The sequence below is a fragment of the Sceloporus occidentalis genome, unplaced genomic scaffold (assembly GCF_023333645.1).
Source record: "Sceloporus occidentalis isolate IW3139 unplaced genomic scaffold, rSceOcc1.0.p SCAF_4, whole genome shotgun sequence".
NCBI lineage: Eukaryota > Metazoa > Chordata > Lepidosauria > Squamata > Phrynosomatidae > Sceloporus > Sceloporus occidentalis.
Window position 1 is genome coordinate 16013098 of NW_028316984.1, and position 27439 is coordinate 16040536.

Sequence of the window (27439 nt, forward strand, 5' to 3'; positions counted from 1 at the left end):
ACATTGAACTTCATGTGCAAAGCTACTTGTAAGATCTCAGCCTGTGTGTTTCACTCATGTTCATGTGCTCTCTCCACTTCTCCACACACACACATATACAGAGAGAGAGAGAGCCCTCTGGTCCTTTAACTTGTGAGGGAGTTTACAAGAATCCTTTGGAATAGAGCAGGGATTAGGGACGCATTAATCCCTCCCATACACAAGGACCCCTCCATCTGATATGGGGGGAAAGGAATTCAGTTTCTAATCTGCAAGAAACCATTCTTCCCTCAAGGTTTAAAAAGAAGCGAGAAGAAACTGGGTTCACAAGACACATTTTGTCAGAACTCAGGCTTTTCATACACACACACTTCAAGCATAAAGCTGAAGAGACATTAACAGTAGGGAGCTTATTCCTCTTTTGCCTCATTCCCAACATAGACATCCCAGTGAAATGCAATACCCGTGTCCACCTTGGACAAAAACCAAGTGAGGGTTGTGGTTGTTTTTTTTTAAAAAAACAACATTCAAGTCAAAGACTGGTAAAATCCTATAACAATTATGTTCCACAAGGGAGCGTGCTTGAGCCATTCTAGTACCAAGGCTGTCCATATTATGTGAGCGATTCATCTCATCTGAGCAGCAGCGTTTCAGTGCCATCTAAGGGCAGGATAGTATGAACTTTGTTATTATTGTATTTCACATTCTGGGGAAAGTTTATTAATTAATTATCTAAATTATCAATGTGATAGATTTATCCCCATGATTGTCCCATTAACACTGGAGACTCATTAGGAAGCAATGAAAGTGGTATGAAACTATTAACTATGAAACTAATAACTGTGGAGTTATTCATTTTTTTTAAATAAACAAAACTGTCAGAATGTCCAGAGGCAGGATTGCTTCCTCCCTGCCAGATACTGTAAGACAGTTGTGTTTGTGGAAGATTGCCAAGGATTTGGTTTTGGAATTTCTCATCTATTATATACTTCTTCTTGTTGTGTGCCTTCAACTCTTTTTCTGACTTATGGCAACCCTAAGGCAGCCCCATCACAGGGTTTTCGTGGAAGAATTTGTTCAGAAGGGGTTTGCCCCTGCCTTCCTCTCAGGCTGAGAGTGTGTGACTTGCCTAAGGTCATCCAGTGGTTTTCCATAGCTGAAGAGGGACCAGTATCCTAGTCCAACACTCAGACCATTACTCTGGCTTGCAAGTAATGGCTTTCTTTGAGGCCTACGTATGTATGTTGTACTCTTCTTGAGCTTTGTTTATTTTTTGCAGAGGCCCCAAGTATTACAGTGAAGATATAGTATAACTATAAACAGATGTGCAGCTGATGTTAGGTCCTGTCAGCCTTACGCTTCTTTCTCAGAACAAGAATTTTATCCCTCTCTGAGACTTGGGTCGGGGGAAGAAGGGAGGCATTATATTGCCTCCCAACTCAGAAGCACCAGCATAACTTCAAGAAGACATTCCTGTTACGTTTATAGCCCTTATGCTTTGGTCCCACAGTCAGAAAGGAGAATGCTACTGCCTTGTCTGAGAACCTGAAAAGTCAGTGAGAGATAATTGGAATGTCCTTACAGTGCATACTCAGGCATCAGCTGGACCTGAGACTGTGTCGTTGTTCAGTTGAAAGGATATAAATACACTTTCTTTCCTTTCATTCCTATTGCTGCATCCTTCTTCCACCTTTTTGTAATGAATAAATCTATATATTGTGCCAACAGTTGCTTTGGTTTACTTTATTGTGTCCCTCGAACCTAATTTGATCTAGACCTGAGTGTGCAAGGTCCTCCAGATCATTACATGTCCTCAGGAGAAAAAGCATTAAGGGTTGGATGAAATGTAGCACATGGATCTGTGCTAGCTTGCTTTTCTAATATTCCTGGTGCATCATGGGCTCTAGAAACAAGAGAAAGAAGAATAAGGCTGCATTCACACTGCAGAAATAATCACGTCTGAAACTATTTTAACTACCATGACTCAGTTCTATGGAATTCTGTTGTTTTGTGAGACATGTAACCTTCTCTATCAGGGAAACTACAATTCCCAGAATTCCATAGCACTGAGGCATGGCAGCTAAAGTCGTGTCAAATTAGATTGTTTCTGCAGTGTGGATGCAGCCTAAGAGAAAAGTAAGGGAATGGAAGAATGGGATGGAGGAACACTGGTGTGGGATGGACTGTGGAAGTGTGACTTATTGGTTCAGCAGGAGGCCCTCATAGACATGGACAGCTCAGAATGTTAGACCTTTTAGAGTTGAAAGCTGGTGCCTATCCCACATCGTAGGACTCTATCACAGAGGGACTTAACATGTGGTAATCGTAGCCCAAACATTCCCAAACCCTCCAGAAGCACGCAGGTGGGATTGTCTGTCGTGCTTCTGAAATGTAATTGAGGCATTCTGTTGTTCTTCTGTTGATCAGTTTTTCATGGAGAAGCCATTTTGTAATAACGGAAGATCTTGTTATTACAAAAATGGCTTCTCCATGAATGATTGGTTGATGGAAGAACAATGACAGCACTTCAGTGATGTTTCAGAAGTGCGACGGACAATCCCACCTCCACGCTTCTGGAGTGTTTGGGCTACAATTACCACGCAGTAAGTCCCTCGTGTGATAAGGGCCTTAGGCACATCATAGAATTATATAATCATAGAGTTGGAAGAGACCCCAAGTATCATCCAGTCTAACCCTCTGCCATGCAGGAACTTAAAATGAAAGCACAACAACATGTGGCTGTCTAACCTCTGTTTTAAAATCTCCAAAGAAGGAGACTCCACCAGTCTCCAAGGGAGTGTGTTCCACTGTTAAACAGCTCTTACTGCCAGGAGGTTCTTCCTAACACTGAAGTGGAATCTCTTCTCCCATTGTTTGAATCTGTTGCTTTGGGTCCTTTTCTCTAGAAAAGAAGAAAGCAAGCTTGCTCCATCCTCAGTATGACATCCTTTCAAATACTTAAACAGGACTATCATATCACCTCTCAACCTTCTCTTCTCCAGGCTCACCATACCCAGCACCCAGTGTATGAAAGCTGCTGGAGTGTGGTGAGGAGAGCGTTGTGACTCTCATCCACTCTCTTCTTCTAATCTTTATTGGTTTTATTTTCTAGTTTTGTTTATTATTATTATTTAAGATGATATGCATGGGGTGGGATGTCCTCTGAACACTCTTATAGAAGATGCATGCTCAAAATCACATAGTTTGATTGTCATGATTGTCGTGGAATTTCACTTGCAAATACCTCTAGAAATCTCCTGGGACAGAAACAAAAAAGCAGATGGCTCATATCCCATTGCCAGTATTTTTATTTTCACCTGCTTTGGTTATCCTCCCTTCCCATGACAGCGGCACATATATTTAAGCTTTACCTCTGTATGAAATCATTCCTCCCCTCAACTCAAAGATTAGTACCATATTCCCATGTAAATATATTCTGAGCTCTCTTTTAAATGTCTGCAGTGATCTGGATATGCACACAGGCCTGCTTTGCATTATTTTGAAGCCTAGATTCAATAAAAAAATATGATAGTTAAATTTAATATTCTCTTGTCAATGGCTTACTCATTTATTGCTTTACATATACTCCTCAAAACAGATATATTTAAGCCACCTGCCTTCAAGTTGTAAAGGCAAGTGTTTTGTTTAATGCCATTACATTTAAGGAAGTCAAAAGAACTAAACGGAATATGCTTATAATGAACTGTTGCTCCTGTTGTTATGGCAACTGACTTTAAAAACTGCAGTGAAACATAACAAATATGCAGTACAAATTGTCCCCTTTATTGTCTTATAAATGCCCATATTTTATCTTTTGCACTGCAATCATATACATCTCTACTAAGAAGTAAGAGCAATTAATTCATTAGGGATATTTCCCAAGTAAGATGGAATAAGATCCCAGTCTTAGAAACTTTTAATGAATCTGGAACAGTTCATATGTTGTTTCCAGTGTCCATGGGTTAAAAAGAAATATAAAGAATGCTCAAACTCTTCTTGAATTTGATCAAATCACCATAATTTTAAAAAATGGCCAATATGCTTTGCATTTGGTTTTTGAGAGAAGTTCATTTTTGCACAGAAAATAGTGTGTTTCATGGGAAAATAGTGTCTTCTACACCCAACTTTGTTTGTATAAAAAGTACAAAAATATTGGTGCCCATACCAATAGCTGGGGAGGGGGATGTTTTTATACTGCTGTGTACATTGATTTCGGCTGTAGCTGGGTGATTTTTACCCAGACTATGCCGGGGCATTCCCAATTTATTATACTGGCCGACAGAAACTGTTGCAGGAAACAGCTCCCTCCACCGAGTGCAGAAATATACTGCAGTAGCCATAACTGCATCAACATTACTTCCCCAGCATTTGGGACTCTCAGTGCCTAGAAGTTGTAAGGGAAAACCTCTTTGGCTTCTACTCCTAGCCAAAATTCTCAAGGGAGGCAGACAGACTCTCCAGTCAAAGCACTTGCAACTCATCTGTTGTGAAATGCTGATGAGAAGCAGTGAAAGAAGCACAAAATGTCTCAGAATTGAGTCAAGCCATACCCAAATGGGTAAACTGGTCCTCCTGGACTCTATGAAAAATGGCAAAGGAGGGTTCTTTTGGCAAAAGAAGGCATTGAAACAAGACAAGGAAACAAGGTAGAGGGAGGGAATGAAGGTGAAGCTGATCTCTCTTGACCAAAAAAGCCAATGTACTACTGCCAACCTCATAGGCTTGTCCCCTTGGATAGAATTATGGGGAATTCAGGCCCAAGGGAATCAAGAATTTAGCCCTTACAGTGTCCACCATCATATGTTCAGAAGATCTACTTTGTGCATTTTGAGAGGCTGGTGTACAGCCATTCTTTCTTTAAGTGAGCTTGGAAGAAAATAGCAAACCAGTGCATATGTCTGTTTTTACTGGTATTATATTTTTAACTTTGTTTTTTAAAAATATATTTTGCATTTTTATTTGTTATATTAATGTGGTGTTTTAATAGTATTTTAAAATTGTACTATTTTATTGTTGTTGTTTTTAAGCTTTTGTGAGCTGACTTGGGTCCAGGTTGGGGGATAAGGCAGCATACTAATTAAATAACATAAATAAATAAGTATGAATGATATGTATATGCTTTTATTTAAAATGTCCAAATGTTATCAAATGAGGGAAGAGGTTCTGGCCACAGAACAATAGGATGAGTGACCTAGTCATGTGTTCCATTGCTTCCCACTCTCATGCTACTTGCAAAAATGGAAGAATTAAGCAAGAAGCTTGGCTTAGTTTATCTCAACGCCATTAATTCAAAGTGGCAGTTTTAGGCATTAGAACCCTTATATGATCTAGTACCAGAAAGTCTTAAAAATCACCTCCTCCTTGCCTGATCTTTAAAGTCACTTGGCAAGAGAGAGACCTTGTTGGATGAACCATTGCCTCTGAAGTAATGCAGGTAGGCAAGAGATACAGAGACTTTTCTGTGGTAGCACCAACACAGTGAAATATCCTATCCAAAGATGTCTGCATTACTCTATGCTGCTGACCTGTATCCTTATCTTTTCCAGGAAAAATTGCTTAGCTTTTTAATAAAAGTTTCCTGATGTTTTTAACATATAGTTTTAATTTCATTTGAGAAGTGATCGTCTTTGATACACTGCTTTAACCTATTTCGCTTCCCTGTCTCTTTGTATATATTTGTAAATAAAGCCCAAAATTTCCAAAATGCTGAAAATAAATAAAACTGCATTTGTTAGAAATGAAAACCACTGTACAAATATGAGCCAGGCATAGCCCTGCATTCCTCTTTCACTTTGTACTAACACAGTAGTTCTCAGACTTTTGACTCTTGTGACCTCCTTTACATCTCTATGCAGGCATTGCATCTCACCTCCCTCCTTGCTTTCTCTTCTCCAGGAGAAAAAAAACATTTGGAAAGTAGAGGAGGAGGAGGGATCAGGGCCTCCAAGTCTGGTACCCCCCTTGAGCAACTCTCACACACACCCAGGAGTACTGCCCCACAGTTTGAGAACCACTACACTAACTGGAGCCAAGATACTGCATTGCCTTGGCTAGTGTAGGTCTATGTATTTGCTGTTTAAGGCAGGATTTGAAATTCTCATTTGAAGAGAAGGGCAGACTGCAGCTTATCAGGGACAACCCAGAACTAGTGCACAGACATTGTTCCAGCATCTTGTGCCTAGAAAAGGAAGCTTTATAGTATTTTATGCTTTCAGAGCCCCAACCACATGAAAGTATGGACTGTCAGCAAGTTTTTTGCTTAGATCTATTGCAATGACTAATAAGTAACCCTGGTCTTCGGGTAGTCACTTCTTCATCTTCAAACTGACAGAGCCTGTACCTTTAGACTTCTGCAATATGTTGGAGTAGGGCACTGCTTGGCTTCCATCTCTGATTTAAAGCAGAGTTTATCTACATCTTGAAAGAAAGATCTCTTTGCTGTTTTCCCTCAGGGCCCCCTGAACTGCCTGAGCTGAACGCTACCTCATTCAACATGAGCTGTTCCTCTGTGACATTGGGTTTAGGGGAGTTTCACTTCATCTTCCAAAAAGGATTGCTCTGGTGGGGCCTGGAGAGGTGTGGAGTTTCCCCTCAGTTGTTATTTCTCAAGATGCATAGTCTGCTTTGGTTCATTATACAGAGACCAGTATTGTCTTAAGATGTCACACCCGCATACCTTTTGTATTACACCAGCAGTTGCACTGTATCAAATATCCAGCTGTACAAACTGCTTCCCCATACACCTGCAATGCAGAACCTTATAGGAATGCCTTCATTCTCCTTCCCATGATGGAAATGGCCACCAGAACATTCCCAGAATGACTTCTGTAATGCCTGAAAAATTTTCATCCCCTCCTTTTGCTGTCACTGTTGTCTCCATCTGTGCAGTAAGTGGTTGCTGGTAGTTCCTGTCTTGCAGATAGGATTCAGCATTATCAATCGCTTTAAAACCTGGAATAAAAACTGTAGTGAGTTCTTTACCCTACTGACATGGGAGCCACCGGTCACCACTGGTCTAAGTATACTAGTGGAACTTGATGCTTCACACTGGTGTTAAACACCCTTAACTGTTAACAGACTTTATATGCTATCTTTCTTCCCAACTTGTCCCTAAGTATGTAAAGCTGGAGTATGGGGAGAATGTGACTCTCTAGGTGTTTTTGGACTGCAGTATCCATCATGCCATACCACTGTCTATGATGGCTGGGGTATTTCTGTTGAGAAAACTGGTCAGATACACAATTTGTGTCCAGTTGTTTAAAGAAATGTGTGTGCACGTGCACATGCACATGTGTGTATCCACATGTCCTTTTTTAATGATCAATACATTGTACTTAAATACACAAAGCACCTTTGCTTTTTTCAGTGAAGAAAGGGAGTACATCTTCAACAACATAAAATATAGAATTATTTGTTTAGTGCAAGGTCTTACTGGGGCAAAACGGTTAATTACGTACTTCATTATAGTCGGCCTTAATACAGTAGCCAGAGAAGAAGAACTGTTTTTCATCCCCTCCTTCTAATAGGGTAAGACAGCTATTCTTACAGACAGATCCATTATAGCTTATCACTAGAGGACAGACCAGGAACATAACACCATGAAATATGGCTATTGTCACTGCTAGCCAGAACAAATGCCGGAACTCTTCAGAAAGCAGTGGAAAGCAGAGGATATCTCCTCTTGGGGAGAAGCAGACTTTAACTCAAAGAGATTGGTTTTCATTGATTCTGATGTCCGACAGTTGCTATGACAAAAAAGTGTGCCATATAACTCCCCACTGTAATATTGATTTATCTCAAGCTGTGCTCCGTTTTGCATTAATGTATGCAGGTTAACACTTATCAGATCCTGACACCTGATAACATGTAGCAACTGAAATTTTATGCGAGTGTCTGTTTTAATTTTCAGGTTACACACAGATCCCTTCCAGAGAACTGTTCTTTATCTCCTACCCTATTTTTAAAGCATATATAATGATTTTGCAGGTATGTCCGTATCTCTAGCCAACTCGCTGGATTCAGTGACCATGGTCTGAACCAATTAAAAAACACCTATGCACCTGAAATACACACAAAAGGCAGAAATCCCATTCCTTTAAACAAGCTGATTGGATAACATAATAAATTATTGTGAGATGAGTGGGTGTATGAATGAGAGAGAGAATACAGTCAAGAATCACAGTATCCTGTGTTTTGTGATTTACTCTTGAGTATAGTAACTAGTGCTTGGACATTGACTCTATTGAACTAAACCGTCATAGTTCCCAGCTAGTATGTTTTCTGAGGAATTCTGGGAGGATTCAAACCCTGGTCTCTAGAGATGTAGTCCAGCACCCAAACCATGACACCATTCTGGCTCTCTTTTGTTAAACTTAACCTTATTTATTTCAAAGGGGATACCAGAAACTGAGACTGAGATCTTCTACATGTACCCCATCAAGAAAAATTGTTGTTTTAGACTGTAGTTCTGGCTGTTTTTATTAATATTATAGATCAAAAAACTTTCTGGCTGTTTTTTTTAATTATAGATCAAAAAACTTTCTGTGTTCAACAACTCTCCAGCTGAGCAAACCTGTTAAAATTATATTTTCTTATCTTAAATTATGACTATACAGATTGGCAATAATGTTGCCTACTATTTTCCTGTTAGCATTTTCCTTCTAAAGTAGAGCAATAGTAACTTGTTTCATTTTAAGAAACAATGAGATATGTGAGGGTTTTTTTTTAATTAAACAAAAGTATTGACTCTGTAAACCATCTTATAAAGATCAGCTGAAGGTGACCGGTAGTGGATATAGGAGAGGCACCAGAGAAGTTCATCTGCACAAAATGCATAGTTAGCATTTTGATGAATGATACTCCCAACAATGTTTATGCAAGATTGGGTTTGTTTTTGCTATGTCTTTGAGTAGTCAAAAGATAAATGAGATGGGTGAATGTGGTGTCTTAATACAACACCCAGAATCCCTCAGCCACGTGGCAAAGAGATTCTAGGAACAGTCCAAAAGACAGCTGGCCAAGGTCTGATTTGCCTTCTGAAGTGAACAAGAATTTTGGGTTGCATCCTGATCAGGTGTGAATCACAACATTTTTGTCTATCCCAGTGTTTCACTACCAGAGATGATTTTGATCCAACCAATTGGCATGTTCAACTAATTGGCAGGTATCTCAGGTACAGAAGTCATGCTACTGAGCATCATGGGGCACCTAAGAAGTGAATTCTCACTCAGCCATCCTTCCTCTTGCTTATCCAAATTAAAAAGGCTGGAGGAGCAGAGCTTCCCATGGCCTTTGTGGTTTGATGGAGGTCTTTTGAATTATCTACCAGCTGCTCAAGAAAATGTATTGGAGAGTTCTAAATACATGTCCATGATCTACAAATCCCAGGATTCAATAGAATGGAGGCATGGCACTTAAAGTGGTATCAAGCTTCTATAATTTACACAATTATGTCCTTGGCACTTGTGAAAAGAGCAGTGCGTCAGAGAGAGAAAGAGAGACAGAGATAGAGACAGAGGCAGAGAGAGAATTTTGTCTGCAGAGCAACTGCATGTCTGTCACAAAGGATCTTTTCTGTTCAAGCAAACATCAGGAATCCACAAGCTCAGGCAAACTATAGAGCAAAGCTGGTAGGAGGGAGGGAAGGGAGAAGCATCCTCTCAGCTTTGAAGTGTGAACATGGGGAGAATATTAAATCAGCATTTGTCTCTGAACCACACATTTGCACAGGGGAAGTGGATGCCTCTGGGTTCTTCCATTTCACATTAAATTGCAAAGCATTTGCAGTGCCAATCATGTTGTTTTATGATGTGATAATTAAATATGAATGACACAGAAACAGGCTGTCAAAGAAATACAAGTGCATAATGAAAAGCATGCCTGTCACTGCATGGCTTCAAAGTCCACAGGAGGCAACTCCAAACATTTCTGCTTGAACTATTGTTTCAGAATCAATGACTACAAAGAGCACCATCATCTTAGAATGGCAACTGAAATCAGAATAAAGTCCAAGAAGAGGGTGGAGTTGCTTGCTATTTGCCTTGTATATGTATGCACCTTCAAGTCTCCCGTTGGTTTATGGTGACCCCTTTTTCTTAGCATTTTCTTAGGCAAAGAATACTTAGAGATGATTTTGCCAGTTCCTTCCTCTGAAATACACCCCCATTGGCAGTCTCCCATCTAAGTGCTAACCAGAGTTGCCCCTGTGTAGATTCCAAGATCAGGCCAGATCTGGTGCCCCTAGAGGTTTTAGGCTCTCACTTTGCTACCCGCATAAGCATCAAATGAAGTCTCATAAAAGCACAAGTCCATGTGTTTCATGAGGAATCAGCATGAAAACATGAGATAAGAGCTTGGAAAAGTTACTACCTTGGACTATATCTCCCAGAATCCCTGAGCCAGCATGTCTGTCAGTACCAGTTTCTGGGAAATGCAAGTGTGTGGGGTGTTGTTACATGAACATTTAGACTGTGAGCATCCCGGAAAGCACCTGGTTAGCTGCAGCAGGAACAGAAAACTGTATTAGATCAGACTTTGGTCTTATCCAGCAAAATTATTTTTATAAAAAATCCTTAAAGGCTCTGGTTATTTACTTGATGGTTTGTGCCCTCTTTAACTGTTGTGGATGCTTATGTTAGCCAGAGGACAAAAGAAAGGAATCCAAATAAAAAGAACAAACTATGTTCAGCACAACTGTGGTGAGACCTCCTGCATTCATCCATAAATAATACCATGGCACATGCCTTGCTTTGTGGAGTACTGTCTTTATTTTGAGTGCTTTCAGGGTGCAATCCAAATAGACTACAAACTTGATGTCTTTATTTCTAAACTAAAGCGAGAGCTCTGGTGACACAATAAACTGCATATCCAAGAATTCCATAGCATTGAGCCTTGACAGTTAAAGTCTTCTCAAACTGATTTATTTCTGCAGTGTGCATGCAGCCTAACTCCGGTGCTTCTCGTAGTGAGGCTGGAGATGTACAATTTCTAGAAAATATGATGCTATGGGGAAAATATTTTTCTGGGTTTTCCCTTTGGGGGCGGGCATGTGAAATATGTGATACTAATATCCTTTACAGATTGAAAATCATTTTATTCCTTTAGAAACACGTGTTGCATACACAATATGACACAGTTACACAGTTTTGTTTGGCATCAAGGTATCATGCTTGTTGTGTTAAAAATACAGTTTAGTCAGGCAATAGTTAGAAACTGAATTCTCTTTAATACACAGACCACACAAACAGGTAGTTACAAATGGAGCTAGAAAGTCCTGAACTGTAAGAAACCTCTTTGGGTTTGCTACTTTATTAGGAGCTGGTAAAAGGAAACCAATAAAAGCAAGAGAAATCATCAACATTATTAATCCAGAGAAAATTATTTTGTCACCTCATTCCCATAAAATGGAATGAGAAACAGACATCAAAACCAGCACTTGCAATGATCACATAGTGGACATTATCTTACATTAAAATCTTCCTGTTGTATAGGTTTTAGAAATAATTTGGGGGGAGTAAATATATGAACACCTAATCATAAACACTGTATTCATAATTCTAAAAGAAAATATTCCAAAATCCATTTTAAAGGGGTTTTCTTTAGTTTTTCTATTTTAAAAAAGGCTGGGGGAGGGGAGAGGAAATCTGCTTTTCTCCCATTTTTTCTGTTTTCTTATTTGGGACTTCACATCCTCTAGGATGGGAACCTCCAGTTAGGCTCTGACTACTGGTCCTGCTGGTTGGCACTGGTAGGTGTTGGAGCCCATTAGTATTTGGTATGGCAAGGGCTCCCCACTTTATTTTCAAAGCTAAGCACTCTACCAAAGCATATAAAGTTCCTTTTAAGAATAAAATGATATGCTGAATGAAATAATAAAACAAAACCAACTAAGAGACTTCTTGCATCATAAAAGGTGTTGTTTGATATTCATTTCATGGGCTGCAAGCCACTTCATCAGATGCAAGTTCATGAAAGCCTATATCCATTAAATCCTGTTATTCTTTAAGATGCCACAAGACTCTTTTACAGTTCTATACAGCAGTAGACAAATATGGCTACCCCTATACCCTCCCCAAGTCAAAAGTGGCAGGATGATGCTCTGGAAACCAGAGCATCATAGTATCATTGCTCCATTTTAGAAGTCTTCCACATGCCACTATATTAATTTGCCTATACAGCATTTATTCTCTTCTAGAATATTGGTTCTCTGCAAGTATACCAGTGGTAGGAAACATTAGTTTATGTGGGGCACAGAATTTTCATAGCAGTTACTAAGAATTCACTCGGGCTCATATGTTCTCCTGAATGTTTGACATGCTGTTACCTTTGTGTCTTACAGTTAACATAGCAATGAAACGTATGTATTGTTACAATTTTCAACAACTAAATAAGCTGTATGGAAGTTCTCTTTCAATAATACTACTGCCATTTTTTATGACTTAACACTTATCATAAATGGCAAATATACTAATAGAAAAATATGAATGCCTTCCTCCTTGAAAATGGCTTTCTGTTATGATGGGATTCTGATTCTTTGATGGTGTGATTAGCAGTACACAAGATACTAGAGGTTGGGAACCACTCTTGTTTACTCCAAGCTTCCTACATTCTAGCTTTCTGAGAAGGTAAAAAATCATTTTAGTTCAGCTTGGAGTACCAGGAGATCCAGTCAAAGCAGAATATCAAAGTATATTTCCTCCATCCCTTTTACCCTCCCTCCCTCTTCCTCCTGCTGCCTCAGTAGTATTACCTTCAGTAAAGTTTTTAACAGAAGAATAAAGTGCACAGTAATAAGTAGCCGATCATTTCCTATGCAACTGCTTTCCATAATGATGTGGAAATGAATCCAAACTGGTGAGTGATTTCTTTTCATTCACTCCCATGCCAGCAAACTAGTTGTTAGCTCTGCCTGGCAGTGGTTCAGACTAACATCAAATGGCGATTTGTTATAATAGTCTATAACTGTGTATAGAGTTTAGAAGACTATGCAATAATAGATTTTGAGGAGGAAATGACATTTTTGTCTGAAAATGGTATATTTGATAGAAGGATGTGGCGGATGGTCAGACTGTTCCTTACAGTGTTGTTGAAATTGTTCTGCTTGGGAGTTTTATCGCTGTGCCATTATATCCAAGACAGTCTTTAATCAAAAGCTATTTTCTGTTCCCAGACCATCGTTAGAGGAAATAAAACCTGCAAGGACTCTTCAATCAATGGCTTGCTTGAAGAATTTGACAATATCTCTGTGACACGATCCAACTCGCTTCGGAAGGAGAGCCCTCCCACTCCACACCTTGGGCGTTCAAATCACATAGAAATCCACCAGCAGGAAAATGGCTACATCACATACTCTCAGTATTCAAGCGAATCAGACACTGCCGTGGATTTCCCCACTGATAAATACAGAGACAAAACCATTCATGGGGAAGAATTGGACAGATACTCCAAAGGCAGCTGTGCTGCAAAACAAAATGGGCACATGCTGAAAATGAAACCTAGCGAAATGTATTTTTCAGAAGCTAAGTCCCTGAAGGCTGATACCTCTAGGTTTTTGCCAGATTATCATGCTCACATGGAAACCAAAAGTAAACTGCATGACTATGGTGGTTTGAAGCTGGAATACCAGAGAGCAAGTGGCTCTTCTCTGGATTACAAAGATACTTTTCATTACACTCCTTCTAGAACTTCCATTCACAGTCAGTGTTCTAGAGAGAGACTAGAGTACAGTGACAGTGACTGGACCAAGGACGATTTTGACAAGAGACCCAAGTCATCCTATGTAAACCAGCCCAGCCCTCAACCTGCCATGAGACAGAGGTCCAGGTCGGGCTCTGGTCTCCAAGAGCCCATCATGCCCTATGGAGCAAGTGCTTTTAAGTCCAATCAGCAAGGCCATTCATATAGTTCCTATACGTACCCTCGATTGTCAGAAACAGCAGCAGGCATTCCAAAGGTAAATGTTTGCAGGTCGACATTTTCAACATTGTGGTCATTTCAGTATTTGGAGTTAAACACATATTCTATGTGTTCTATGCATTCTAGTCTATTCCCAGTAGGTCAGGTCTAAAACATGTTGTTTCTTCTGTTAATATCACATTCATGCACAAGGCAATTATGGGGAAGATAAATGTGCATTTGAATAAATTTGCTGAATTTTCATTTCGCAAATGAGTCTGCAGCCCAAAACATAGTAATATGCTGGAGTTGGCATTTCCCAAATTTTTCAATACAACTCCCCATTTAAAAGTGTATTAGAAAATGCATGCATTAAGGGAAAGTGTTCACACAGTCACACACACACATATATATGCATGTTCATGGAAATTATGTAAATAAACACATTGTTAGGAGAAATTGCTTGTAGAAAATGGAAATGTTAGGCAAAAATGTATTACAAAAATATTTATATAAGGAGAAACATGCAAGGACAATGCACTGGAATTTTTATGCAGACTTTTAAAAATCACAATCAAATAGAAAAAAAAACCCAAATGAAGCAAATTTATCGTTGAAAAAGTGAGAAACCGAACAAAACTGAAATTGAGAGTGACATCCATTCCTAGCAAAGGATACGTATCTAAATATGAACAAAAAGATGCCTCATTTTAGAACCATATATCGAAACAATTGTAACTTTATATTAACTTCCAAATATTGTTGAAGTATATTATAACAAAAGATTTTTCAGAATAGTACTGGAGCCGCCTAGAGCTATACAATTTGAAGATAGTTTAGGATCAGTAGGCATCATTAGAGATATGTGAAACTGTCCATATTTGTGGTTCTTGATGTCTGTAGAGTGCCTTGTATACTCATGCTTTCAGGTGCCAATCAAATATGTGCTGTAAATAATGTACGCTCATATATGAATGCCTTATATCCTCCATTAACCAGGATGTTCAGCAAAAAATGAATGCAACCTTCATTGTTTTCTATGGAAAGCAATTTGGATTTAAATCTACATGCGCATTACTTAATGATCCTTGAACCTCAACCAGGTTGCAGAAAGGTTTCCACGGCCATCTGTTCTTTTCTACCATCTAAGTGTCTTGCACAAGGATTTGCACAATCATTTCTTTTCCTGACAGGAAGGAAATTGGAAACAGTTGAAGGAACATAGCTCAATGTAGTCTTCAGTACCAACAAACACCAGAACTGTTTAATTATTATTAGATATCTATATTATACAAATTGCATAGTACCATCAAAAATGGCCACCAAATGCTTAATTTTCAGTAGCATTTATGTCTATGTCACATTTAGTCATCCCATTCAACAGCAGCAGTAGCCAGCAACATAGAACAGAGGCAGGAAAATGCACATTGTCCTCAGTGTAAGGACGTAGGGCTGTGGTGGCGAACCTATGCCACGCGTGCCCTCTCTGGCACACTAAACCATTTCTGAGGGCACGCAGAGACAGGAGGGTGGGGGAAGAATAGGAACAGGTGCACACCTGTCCTTCTTCTTCCGCCTGCTCTGCCGTGCCTTTAGATGTCTCTGGAGAGGCAGCTGAAGGCCCAGGAGAGTGGGAGGAAAGAGGGAAAAGGTGCACGCTTGTTCCTGTTCTCCCCCCCTGCCCCAGAAGTCTTGCCTCCCCAGAAGTCCCATGTTTACCCTCCAGAAGTCCCACCCCCTGGCATCAGGTAACACTCGGTGCAGGAACGCCTTTGAGTCTAGGCACTCTCTCTAAAAGGTTCACCATCACTGACATAGGATATGCTGTCCAGTCAATTGCAGAAGGAGATTTGAATGGGCTACTGGTTTGGGCAGCATAGATATATTTAATTTAACATCTTGTTGAGCCTGTAGGTCAGGAGTGATCATTGACACACCAGATGTTTGGGCATACAATTTCTGTTTGCCACACCCCACAAGGTTAATGGTAAAGGGAAAAAGTTGTTTCAAAAATATGTGAAGGGCTTGAATTCTCTCCCTTCCCCACCATGCTGTAGATACTAACTGGCTTAATTTTAGGCAGGCGGGGGGACCATGGCTTTCGCAAGGCTTTCTTCAAAGCCTTCTTCCATGAGAAGGATTTGAACAGATAATAACAAATGTAATCTTCTCAAAATTACTTGTCATATTTGGGCATAATGTTTAAATGCTTCTGATTCATCAACTTGCTGCAACCAAGCCTTCATGAGACTTCCATGAAAACAGTACACTGCATTTAAAAAGTGGAGGTTTCCCTGGAAAAATGTTTTCCCTATCATTCAGTTAAGAATATATTCTGTTGTTTCTCTTGATTTTTAAATTAAGGTTTGTTTCAGTTCTATGGTGACACCCTTCATGTGCAATGATCTCTCACTTGTACTGCATCAGTCCTCAATTCTGATGAGCTTTAAGTCCATGTTGAAAACCTGCCTTTTCCCTTGTATTCTGTCATCCATGAACTGTTTGGATATAAGAGTAACAACAGCAGAAACAACAGTGGTGATAGTAGTAGTAGTAGTGTTATTGCAGCCTTTCTTCAGGATTTTGTTCAAATGGGTAGTGTAGTAGTGTAGAAATTAGAGATAGAAAGAATATTTTTAAAATATTCAGAAAAATAGTCGAAAAACATGTTTTTTCTGTGTTAAGAGACCCTAGTGTGAATAATCTTGACTGATAAGAATCTTTGCAATTTGGAATTTATTCTGTGCAAAATTTGCACATGACCGTTTTGCACAGAAAGCAGAATTATCTGCTCAGAAAAAAATATTTTTAGTGATGACCAGCTAGATGCCTTTAAGAACTCACAGTCAGTGTTTATAGGCAGAAGCTATTTCGCACTGTGACCACACAAAATCTGATATTCAGAAATAAATTGCTCCTTGAGAGTTAGTAATTCTCTTTGGCTATCACAGTCAATAGCCCTTGATATCATTAGACAAATTCTTCCCCATAACTTTTTCTAATCCTCTTTTAAAACCATCTGAGCCAAGAGCCATTTATGCTTCCCACAGCAGCAAATCCCCTAAATTTATTATGCTTTGTGCAAAATAGTGCCATCTTTTGTTCAATCTGAGCCTGTTCCATATTTCAGTTCAGCCTTGGATGAAGCTCAGCAGTGCAGCTACGTAACCGTTTCATCACAGTCCAAACTGCAGTCCAGGATGCCCACTCTATTTATCCATTCCTCATTTCCACGTACTAAAGAAAACCTCTGTGAATCTGTTACAGAGCCTTTTGTTATATTTCACTGCACACAACAGCTCTAGAAGGAAATGGGATGTCTATTATTTCTTGTTTGTTTGTTTGTTTGTTTGGGGGGCAGGATTGGTTCTATTCTGCAGGGGTGAAAGTTTTCATTTACAAGTAGGCTGAACTTCAGGATTAGTCCCTTTCTTTGCATTTGGATCCACAATTGTTTCTTTTCCCGTACCACAATCTTTTCTCACCTAATTCCTTTCAGAAGTCTACTAGATTATTGATTCTGTCATTGTCACATTCCAGACCCTACCACCCTTCCGATAATAATAATAATAATAATAATAATAATAATAATAATAATAATAATAATATCATTGGTGGGGGAGGGGGGGAATTGGTGGCTTTTTTAAAAAGGCATTGGGGATATTCATTCCCTAGCAGCAAATTTGCAGTGCAGTGGTGCATACTTGAAAGTAAGTCCCACTGAATTCAATACGACTTGCTCCCAAGTAAGCATGCATAGGACTGCACTGTAATCCTCCTTTTGTTTTGAAGGCAGAATGTCTGCATTGGAGTTACATTAAGATACGGCAGTACAGCTGCCTCTGTGGCAGCATGTTCCGTTTCACTGCTGTGCCTTTGATGGATTTCTTGTCAGAACGTAATCTGCTCCGTTGACCTGGTCCTGGGAATCCAAATCCCTCCCCTGCTACTTCATATCTACACAGATATACTTCTTCAGTCTTAGAATGATTTCATTTGCAAGTGTTAATATATATAGATTAACTCTAAATTTCTAAATTAACCGAAATGTCGGGGAGGGGGAGAGGAGAGACAGAAAAAGAGCAAAGGAAGAAACATACAATGAAACAATAAACACTGCATGCTGTCTATCTGATTTTGTAATGCTATGGATATCTATATTTGGGCCTTATTAGCATGCAGGTTTTCTTAATGTTTTTTGTAATGTATGTCAGAGAATGAAGCATTTGGAAAATAATATGTGTGCAAAATATATGCATGAGGAATTTTTTATTTTTTCAAAAGCTTGTTTTGTTTGTGTTGTTGTCTTAAATCTGTCATTGTAGTATATCATGTAAACACACACACATACACACATGTGCTGATATTCATTAAATAAAATTACAAATCACTGACATGGGAAGGTAATTAACCTGCATCATCTAAGTTAACCATATAATTATCAAGGCAACCCAAATTCCGTAGAGGAAAGGGAATTACAATTCAGCTGCTTCTCAGTACCTTCTTTTATATTTGCCAAGACCTCTCTCATATAGAGGCCCTATAGCATTAAAGGTTGAATCTCTTTTATCTGAAATGCTTGAGATCAAAAGTATTTTGGATTTGGACAGTTTGCTTTGTTGTTTTTGTTAAATTGCACATACAGTATATCAAGATAGAGATAGAGATTTAGGTATCTTGGAGATGTGACCTAAGTCTGAACATGAAATACTACTACTACTACTACTACTACTACTTATTATTATTATCATTATTATTAATTTCTTACAAGCCTCTCCTCATAGATCAAGGCAGGGAACAACATTAATAGACAAACAACATCAGTTAAAACACATCAGTTAAAAGGCACATCGATGTAAAAGGACAAATAAGATATACACATATTAAAACAACTTGCATTTAAAATTCATCATTTAAAATTCACAATTTAAAAATCATCTGGATAAGCCTGCCAGAAGAGAGTAGTCTTTCATGCTCTTTTAAACTTAGGCAGTTTATTCAGCTATCAAATCTCTTCCAGAAGGTCATTCCACAATCTAAGGGCAGCTGAATAAAAGGTCCTCTGACTGACTGTTGCCAGTCTAGTCCTGGCTGACTGGGTTAAATTATTCATTCATGTTTCATATACACCTTATGCACATAACCAGAGGTGTCATTATACACAATATTTTTAAATAATTTTCTCCATGAAACAAAGTTTGTATTCACTGGACCATCAGAAAGCAAAAGTTTAACTGTCTCAGCCACCCTTGTGGATGATTTTGGATTTTGGAGTATTTTGGATTTTGGAATTCTGGATAAGGGATATTCAATCTATATATTAAAATGGAAGCTTAACAGGGCCATGTACTATTGTAATCCTTATGGTCTAGAGGAAAGAGAGCAGATAACTGCTATAACCTTTCATGTGATGGGGGGGGGGGGGAGTCAGCAAAAAATAAGAATGAACCTACTAGAATATGTTCAAACCTGGACATGGGAATACACACACTTCTAACTGCTGTGGAATTGCAGTTCCCATCAGCCTTAGTCAGAAGGCCAATGGTGAGGGATACTGGGAGTTACAGTCTAGCAAAACATGGGGAATATTGTCCATGCCTAGCCCAAGTTCACAGGATGGAATGAAAGCCGAGCAGGCCACTTTTTGGATGGGAGACCATCTGGGAGTAGGAATGTGAAAGTCTTGTATCAGTCTGTAAGCCTCTATTTTTTCCTGCACTAAAACTCGCACAATTCCTAACTTGTTTTTCATAAGCTGCACATCTATTTTGACAATTTATTTAATTTATAAAACTAAAATGTGTTTCTCCAACACTCTTTCAGTTATGTGCATTTTAGTTGTTCTCATTTTAACACAACACATTGTTTTGCCAGTAAGAATTACAAATGTGTGAATTCTCAAGGTGAGGTGCACTTTTCCTAAAACAGACCTCAGGAGGTATGAAAATGCCACTTCTCTCAAGTTCCACAACATTTCTTTCTATTCTTGCCTCAATGCAAGACCCCTTGAGAGACCCATTATGGAAAGCAGCATCAGTACTAAGCATTACCTTTTTTAGACTATGACTCCCAGAATATTCTATCCAACATGGCCATCAGATACTCTGGCTGGGAATGTCTGGGAGTTGTAGTCAAAATAATACCCCCAAGCTCTGGGCAGGTGAGATACCAGTATATAAAAACATCTTTATAACAGGTTACACATTTTATGCAAGTATTAAAACTTCTAGAAGTCATGCAACCTTATGCAGTGGCATCACTAGGGTTGGTGTCACCCTAGTGTGATAACTCATGCTGTTACTCCCAGGCTTGGAGCCATGAGGCCATTGATCCCTCAGAAGTAAATTGGGTCACTATGAAAGAGGAAGGCTGCAGTCTGCTTGCCACTGATGGTGGTGGACCAGGGCACCTGAAAGGATGTCCATGTCCTGGGTTGTTCTGGTCTACCTACCTTGTTTGCAAATCCCAAAGGGATCCAGGCACTATTCAACAATGGGAGAGGCCTCCAGGAGTTAACCTGGCATGCTGATAGTATCCTAGCTGGTATGCTTGCCACCTCTGGACAAGTGAATCAGATTCTTCCCTGGACCTTCAGTCTCCAGGAGTCCCGGTTTATCCGCAGAGTGATGCACAGTACATTTTACACCAGAAGACAGGCACATGCTCCAAGGTGTCACCTGGCTTGTTCTATACACCCACAGTGATGTCCCTGGCCTTATGGGATATAAATATGTAAATAAATAATATGACATCGTAGTCATGGTCTACTAGGACCTGCCAGAGGCACATATTCAATACAGGGTTAGTTACAACTTTGGACTGCAATTCAGGATTTTGGTTTCCTTCATTTTTTGATTCCAAACCCTCCATTGTCATGGTTTCAGACAGAACTCAGAAAGTGTAGAAGTGATATTTCCTGCACATCAGAAAACAGAAAGTAGGCCTTCCTTTGATCAAAAGACAGAAGGACTGGGAAACAGAAAGCTATCTCTTCCAGACATGGCAAATGATGGATGCTGTTACTGCAGCATCAATCTAAGGTTTTGCTAAAGTTTTCTGAAATACTGATCAGTGTGTTAGCCATGGGTGGTGGGATGAAGAAGACTAAATCTCTTCAGCCTTGTGCCATCCAGCAGTTTGAGGCTACAAACTCAGCCAACACAGCCAATGATCAGGAATGATGAGATTTGTGGTATATAGCACACAGACTATTTGAGAAGGTTGAAATGAAGCCTAGATCAAATCCCTGAAGGGTCTCTTTATGTTCTGTAATTGCCCTTATAATTAGACCTGAAGGTTAGACGTTTGAAGACACAAGAAGAGTCAGAGGATTAGTAATCTGTGCTCTTAATTTCCATTAACCATCAGCCTTCCATGGTCATTACTGTGTGGGTAAAATCCCTGGAGAACTTGCCCTCCAGCTCTCTCCCTCCCTCATTCTTTGTTTCTGATTAGAAACAGTGGGCTTTTCCTGGCAAGATGAGCTATTTCGTAGACAAATTTTCTTGTTTGTAATTGAACTCATGCATATAAGAAATCCTGCTGTTCTAAGATGCTACTGGTGAGTTGTCAGCAGTTTGATGGAGCTATTAAAAGTGTTCAGAGCAAGAAAGAGAGAGAATTCGACAGTTCTACACTTCAGAAATGCCTTCTGAGAACCAGAGAAATTTTCTTCCCAGCTGAGATTTCAGAGATGAATAGATGGGGAGTGCGCCAGATGCGGGAGGTTGCTGAACACTGGTCTGATTTTCTACTTTGAATCCATCTTCCTCCAGTGAGCAGACCTCAGTCACAAACACTCCCTCCCCGTGCAGCTGCCTACAGTGACAAATTGATGCTGCAGCAGACTTTCTCTTGTTCTCCCCCACTCAGTCTTAGCATAAAATGGTCAAATGATGTTCCACTGCAGAATTCAATTTCACAGTTCAGTTGGGTCCTTGATTACACTGCCAAATTCAGATTAATGTGCATTTAACTAACATGGATCAGGGAACTTCTGGCTCACAGCCAGAGACGAAACTAGCAACTGAGAGCTATGTCAAGCTGTATGGTCTGTCCACCCCTGTGCTCCACCACTGAAATTGATTGATTAAATAAATTCACTGCTATAATTAGTTGTAATTGTGCTACATCGTGAGCCTAGTGTCTAAGCCCCCACCCACCTGGGAGATGTTACCCACGTACCTCAAGCTCTTTTGCTATGAACAAATATGAAAATTATTCCTTTCTCGGAAAATGGCTTGCAGTATTGGTTTATTTTTTTAAATCGTGTGCCATGTAGGCCCAGCAGAATATTTTGAGAATATCAAGAATTAATAGATAAACAGCTGGCAAGTTTTTTTTAAAAAAAAGGAAACAGGTACATGGTATGCTCCAGTCTGAATTCTAAGTGCTCGGCTCATATAAAACTTCATTGTTTAAGCTTTCTCTCTGGGATTAACATTGATATAATTTCCTCCAAGACTGATTATAATTTTAGGTGAATCTGGAAAATCCATTTGTGACACTGCAGTTCATTATTTAATTATATTTAATTTAATTTAATTGTAATCTAGGGGAAAGGCCTAGTACTCTTTTTTTTCTAAAATAAAACCTTTTCTAAAACTGGAGGCTGAAATCCTACTGGTGAGTATAGAAATAAATCTGCACACACACACACACACACACACACACACACACACACCCCTTTGTAAAAATGTAAAGGTAGATGGAGAAAAAATTACTTGCTTATTTTTTTGATCCAGACATGATGGCTCCAATGTCAGTGGGTTACCAGCACTTAGATATCTTGTATAAAGTTTTGAATCAAAGCCTGATCTCCAGTCATGGGGCTCTTTCACACGGAGGAGGCAACCGTTAATAAAAGGTGATTAAAACATGGTAATAGCACAATCAGGGGAAAGATTATCACCCCAATCCGTTATTACCCAATGATGCATCCATTACAGTTTAAACACGGGACATGAATGAGAGAAGCGTGTGTGTGTGGCGGGGGGGGTGATAATCTTCTCCCCGATTGCATTGTAATGATGCTTGTCCCTTGTGTGAAATAATCCATAGTCCAACACTCAAACCACTATGCCACACTTATGAATAAAAAATTAATGGCTTCAGAGGCCAAAAAACCCAGAACCAATGGTACTCATTGTCTTTCCACACCAAACTCCACTTCTGGTCTCCCCAAACTTACTTTATTTATTATTATAACTAAAAAAAATTCATGTGGTTTTCTCCCAGCTGATGGCGATAATTTCACTTATCATTTGAATGGAACAAATATTTGACTAGTAGCACCTACAACCCTTAAAAATTTGTTCACACCAATTTCTAGGCAAAATGAACTCAAAACAGGAACCCCCCTCCCTCTCCCCCAAACATTGATTATTCCAGAACTGCACAAAAATGTTTGCAATGTCGACTTAAGTGGTGCTTGATTAGTTGGTTAGTTATTAAAATATTTATATTTATCTTTTATCCTATATCTGAAGTTTCAGTTTAAAAGCCTAAAATATATGAAATAATATCAGTTAAAAGCACTACCTGCTGATTGGAAAAGGAAAATAAATTCAGCTTCTGATTGGGTTGCAGAATTCTTTGTGAATTTTGTGCCTCCCCAAACTACAAAATGCAGGATTTTACAGGTTTTTTTGCAATGGCAGATAAAGTGAAATCATAGTACTATAACTGTATAGGATAAAGGGTCCCAATATTTGGGTGCTCAGAAAGTTTCAGACTGCTATCAGAGTTATTATAGCAGACAGTATAGACATTATACTATAAAGGCACTATATAAATGAGTCTACAATAACAGCTATTACCTTTGTTCACCAGCACAGGCAGAAGAACTGATTGCTTAAAACTTGAAGGGAATCTCATTTTAAGTATTTTTCGTCCTGTGTTGGTAAAAGAAATAATCTGTACACAGTGTTAAGGCCTTCAGTAGAGATCTAAGGCCCAGCACATTTATGTTTAAGTCTGTGTGTTGTGAAGTCCCAAAGGTTAATCAGATGTCAAATTTTACATCCTGCTATTAAACCTTTCGCTATGCAGCCCTATGTATGTCGGTCCAAGACGGAAGACCCAATAGATTCTATCAGGTTTTTTCCCAGGTGTAGGATAGCAACATGTGTAAGATAGCAACCTATGTTAATAAATGCTATAATGTTAATAAATAAACAGTGTTAATGAATAAATAATAAACCTTAGATGCTGGTATGTGATAAAATGGAAATGGTCAAAGACTGTTTCTTAAGAATGCCCAGATCAGTGAATTGCAGTAATGTACATCTTCCCATCCTTTCTGCACTCAGTAAAACAAAGTCCAAAATGTTCTGGATGGATTGCGGTGTAGATAGAGATCACTTTCCTCTTGGCCATGTAGGGATAGAGGACAATAACATTTAAACTACATTAAACCCCTAGATATGTTTTTACACTCAGTCTGTTGGCACTAACAAGTTACATTTGTTTGCCACAGACTTCCCCCAACCTGATGCCTTTCAATAGCTATGGATTAACAAGCCCATCAGCCCCAACCAGCTGAGCAGATGCAGGAATATGAAGGGAATTATCACTCAAAACCTCTGAGTGGCATAGTATTGGAGGTGGCTGCTTTAACAATATTATAATGCCAGCAAACCATCATTGTAATCTAATCCAGTTTTTGCTTACAAAAAAATAAGATTACCTTGCAATTTTGGAAGCTATTCCAGCAAGAGCTTCTTATTGTAAAGGTTGGTTGTAAATGTAAAATTCTACTTTTTTGATGAGAGTAAGGAATGTCCTGCTGTCTTGCCAAGGAAACTTAAAAGTCCAGAAAACTGTGCCTGTCAGACAACACACATTGCTGAACCATTGTGTTACAAGGAGAGGCAGTGCTACCTTCCAAAGGTAGAGGCAGTGCTACCCTCCAAAGCAGTGATTCCCAACCTTCCTAATGCTGCAACCCTTTAATACAGTTCCTCATATTGTGGTGACTCAAACCCATGAAACTATTTTCATTGCTACTTCATAACTCTAATTAAATAGGTGTTTTCCAATGGCCTTAGGCGACCCCCATGAAAGGGTCATTCGACCCCCAAAGGGGTCTCAACCCACAGGTTGGGAACCACTGCTCCAAAGCATGATGGCTCCCATAAGCCCTAGCCAGCAGAATCAGGACAGTGGGAGTTGCAATCCAACACTGGAAGCATTGTAAGTTGTCCACTTCTGTGTTACAAAGATGTGATTTCATTGGCTAGAAATAATGTTGCTTCAGCAACCCTGGCATCTCAGTAGATATAATACAACAATCCTGTTTCCATGCCAGGGATAGCAAATCCTCACTTATTACATTCTTGCCCAAAAATAGAAAAAAAATCAAAAGTCTTCTTCCCTCTTGATGTCATTCCAAGACTTTTTGTGTATTTTATAATGATTTTTCATATTTGGGCATTTATGAAAATTTCATATGTACAAACACTTTTTTTTCTATGGCTGAGATCATATATTACAGAGCTAGCATAGTATAGTGGTTTGAGTGTTGGACCACAACTCTGGAGACCACAGTTCAATTCCCTTCTTGGCCGAAAAACTCATTGATAGGTTCCCCTTAGAGTCGCCATAAGTCAGAAATGACTTGAAGGACCACAACAACAAAAACATCTGGAGTATTCTAGCCAGTGCAGACACCACCTGAGTTCATGCAGTGAGGGAATCACTCATCTTGGAAAACTAAGACAACTGCAGTGAACTAAAGAATAAAACTTTATTTGATCATTAAGAGCTGGCTCTCCGTGTCCCTCCAATAAATCAGGCAAGACTTGGCCCCCATGATCCTTCTAACTGGATATGCCAGGATCTGAATCTAGGTTCTCATGCATGCAAAGCATTTGCTCTGCTTCCATTTCATGAACCACCCACCCCAACTTTTTCCAAATAAGTAGTTGCTTGGACACTCTCCATTTGTGCAACCAGAGAATGAGGGCCAGAGTATGGCTGTGATTAAAGTGTTGTACTAGAAGTGGAGAGATCCAGATTCAAATATTCACTCAGCTATGAAGCTGGCTGGATGAATTTGAGCCAATCCACCTTTACCAGTTTAAACTACCTCACAGGATTGTTGTGATAAAATTGAGGAGGAAGAGAACCTTGAATGAAAGATAGGATATAAATGGAATAAATGAATAAGAAGTTCTGAAGCACTGTTTTGGGAAGTTATTCTTGGTGTTTGTGTTTGCAAGTGGTCGTCGTGACTATCTCGCCTAACTCCCAAGCTAGGATATTAGCCCTGTTTGAGAGAAATTACTGAAACATTTCTTCTGTTAATGGAGATGTGTTTTTGCCTACTGAAACAAATTCTGTCAGCTAGCCAGTATGAGATTCACAAATATATATATATATATATATATATATATATATATATATATATATTAGGGTGCGGGTGGAAAACACTGCAGCCCTCTAGATCCTGTTGGACTGCAGTTTCCTATCATCCCTCTCCATTGGCTATGCTTGCTTGGCAAGCTGAAGTTTCAGCCCAACAACATCTGGAGAACTGCACATTCCCCATCCCTGTGAGAGGGATACTAGAAGAGCAAACATACAACTCTCCCCTTCATTATTTGCCAGGGGAGTATGTCATGTCTGTGAAACCAAGCTTACTTGTTGACTTACCTTCCTCCACAGTTGGATTATGACCGAGCACAGATGGTAGTAAGTCCACCACTGTCTGGATCAGACACTTACCCTCGAGGGCCAACAAAGCTACCTCAGAGCCAGAACAAAGCCAGCTATTCAGGTGGCAGCTACCAGTACCCAGCCGTCTATCACAAATTCTCTCACTACCACCACCAGCCTTCTCTGTCGCCCAGTTCTCATTACATTTCCACCGCTTCTTATCCCAGCTCCCCAAGCATCACCTCAGGCGCTTATCCTCCACCAAGCTGGGGATCCTCCTCAGACCAGCAGCCCTCCCGGGTGTCTCATGAGCAATTCCGGGCAGCCCTGCAACTTGTGGTGAGCCCTGGAGATCCCCGGGAGTACTTGGACAACTTCATCAAAATTGGGGAAGGCTCCACTGGCATTGTTTGCATTGCCACAGAGAAGCACACGGGGAAGCAAGTTGCCGTCAAGAAAATGGACCTCAGGAAGCAGCAGAGGCGGGAATTGCTCTTCAATGAGGTAAGAGCCACTCGGGACCAGTCACATGGGGTATATTTGTGTGTGTGTTTCCATCCCACTAACTCTAACTAGAGTTAAGTATGTCACTGGATTGTGTAATTTAAGGAGAATTTTAAAAATTGGTTTGCATGGCTTCAATTCAGATTCCATGTTCCAGACTATCAGATGCCTGTGACTAAAGTGGTTAGATTGTGTGTTGAATTTATAGCCTGCCAAGGAGGTCAAGACAGCATACATGTCTCTTTGCCTCTTGGTTTTATTTTCACAAAAGCTCTGTGAAGTAGGACAAGATGAGAGCAATTGGCCCAAGGTCACCCTATGAGTTCAGTGAGGATGCTCTTAAAATAAGTGGGCAGGATCCCTCCTGCTGGCAGTCTGACTTGCCTCTAGCATGTGGTTAATGTCT

General features: G+C 39.6%; 1 protein-coding gene across 5 annotated transcripts in view; it reads left to right on the plus strand.

Annotated features, from left to right (window-relative positions):
* PAK5 (p21 (RAC1) activated kinase 5) overlaps positions 1 to 27439 on the plus strand; it is a 145097-nt gene that overhangs the window by 96957 nt on the left and 20701 nt on the right. For all 5 annotated transcript variants that reach the window (XM_089519281.1, XM_089519283.1, XM_089519282.1 and 2 more), the window contains 2 exons: positions 13148 to 13930; positions 26539 to 27033. In XM_089519281.1, coding sequence (XP_089375407.1) covers positions 13148 to 13930; positions 26539 to 27033 — 1278 coding nt within the window. The remainder of the gene's footprint in view (positions 1 to 13147; positions 13931 to 26538; positions 27034 to 27439) is intronic.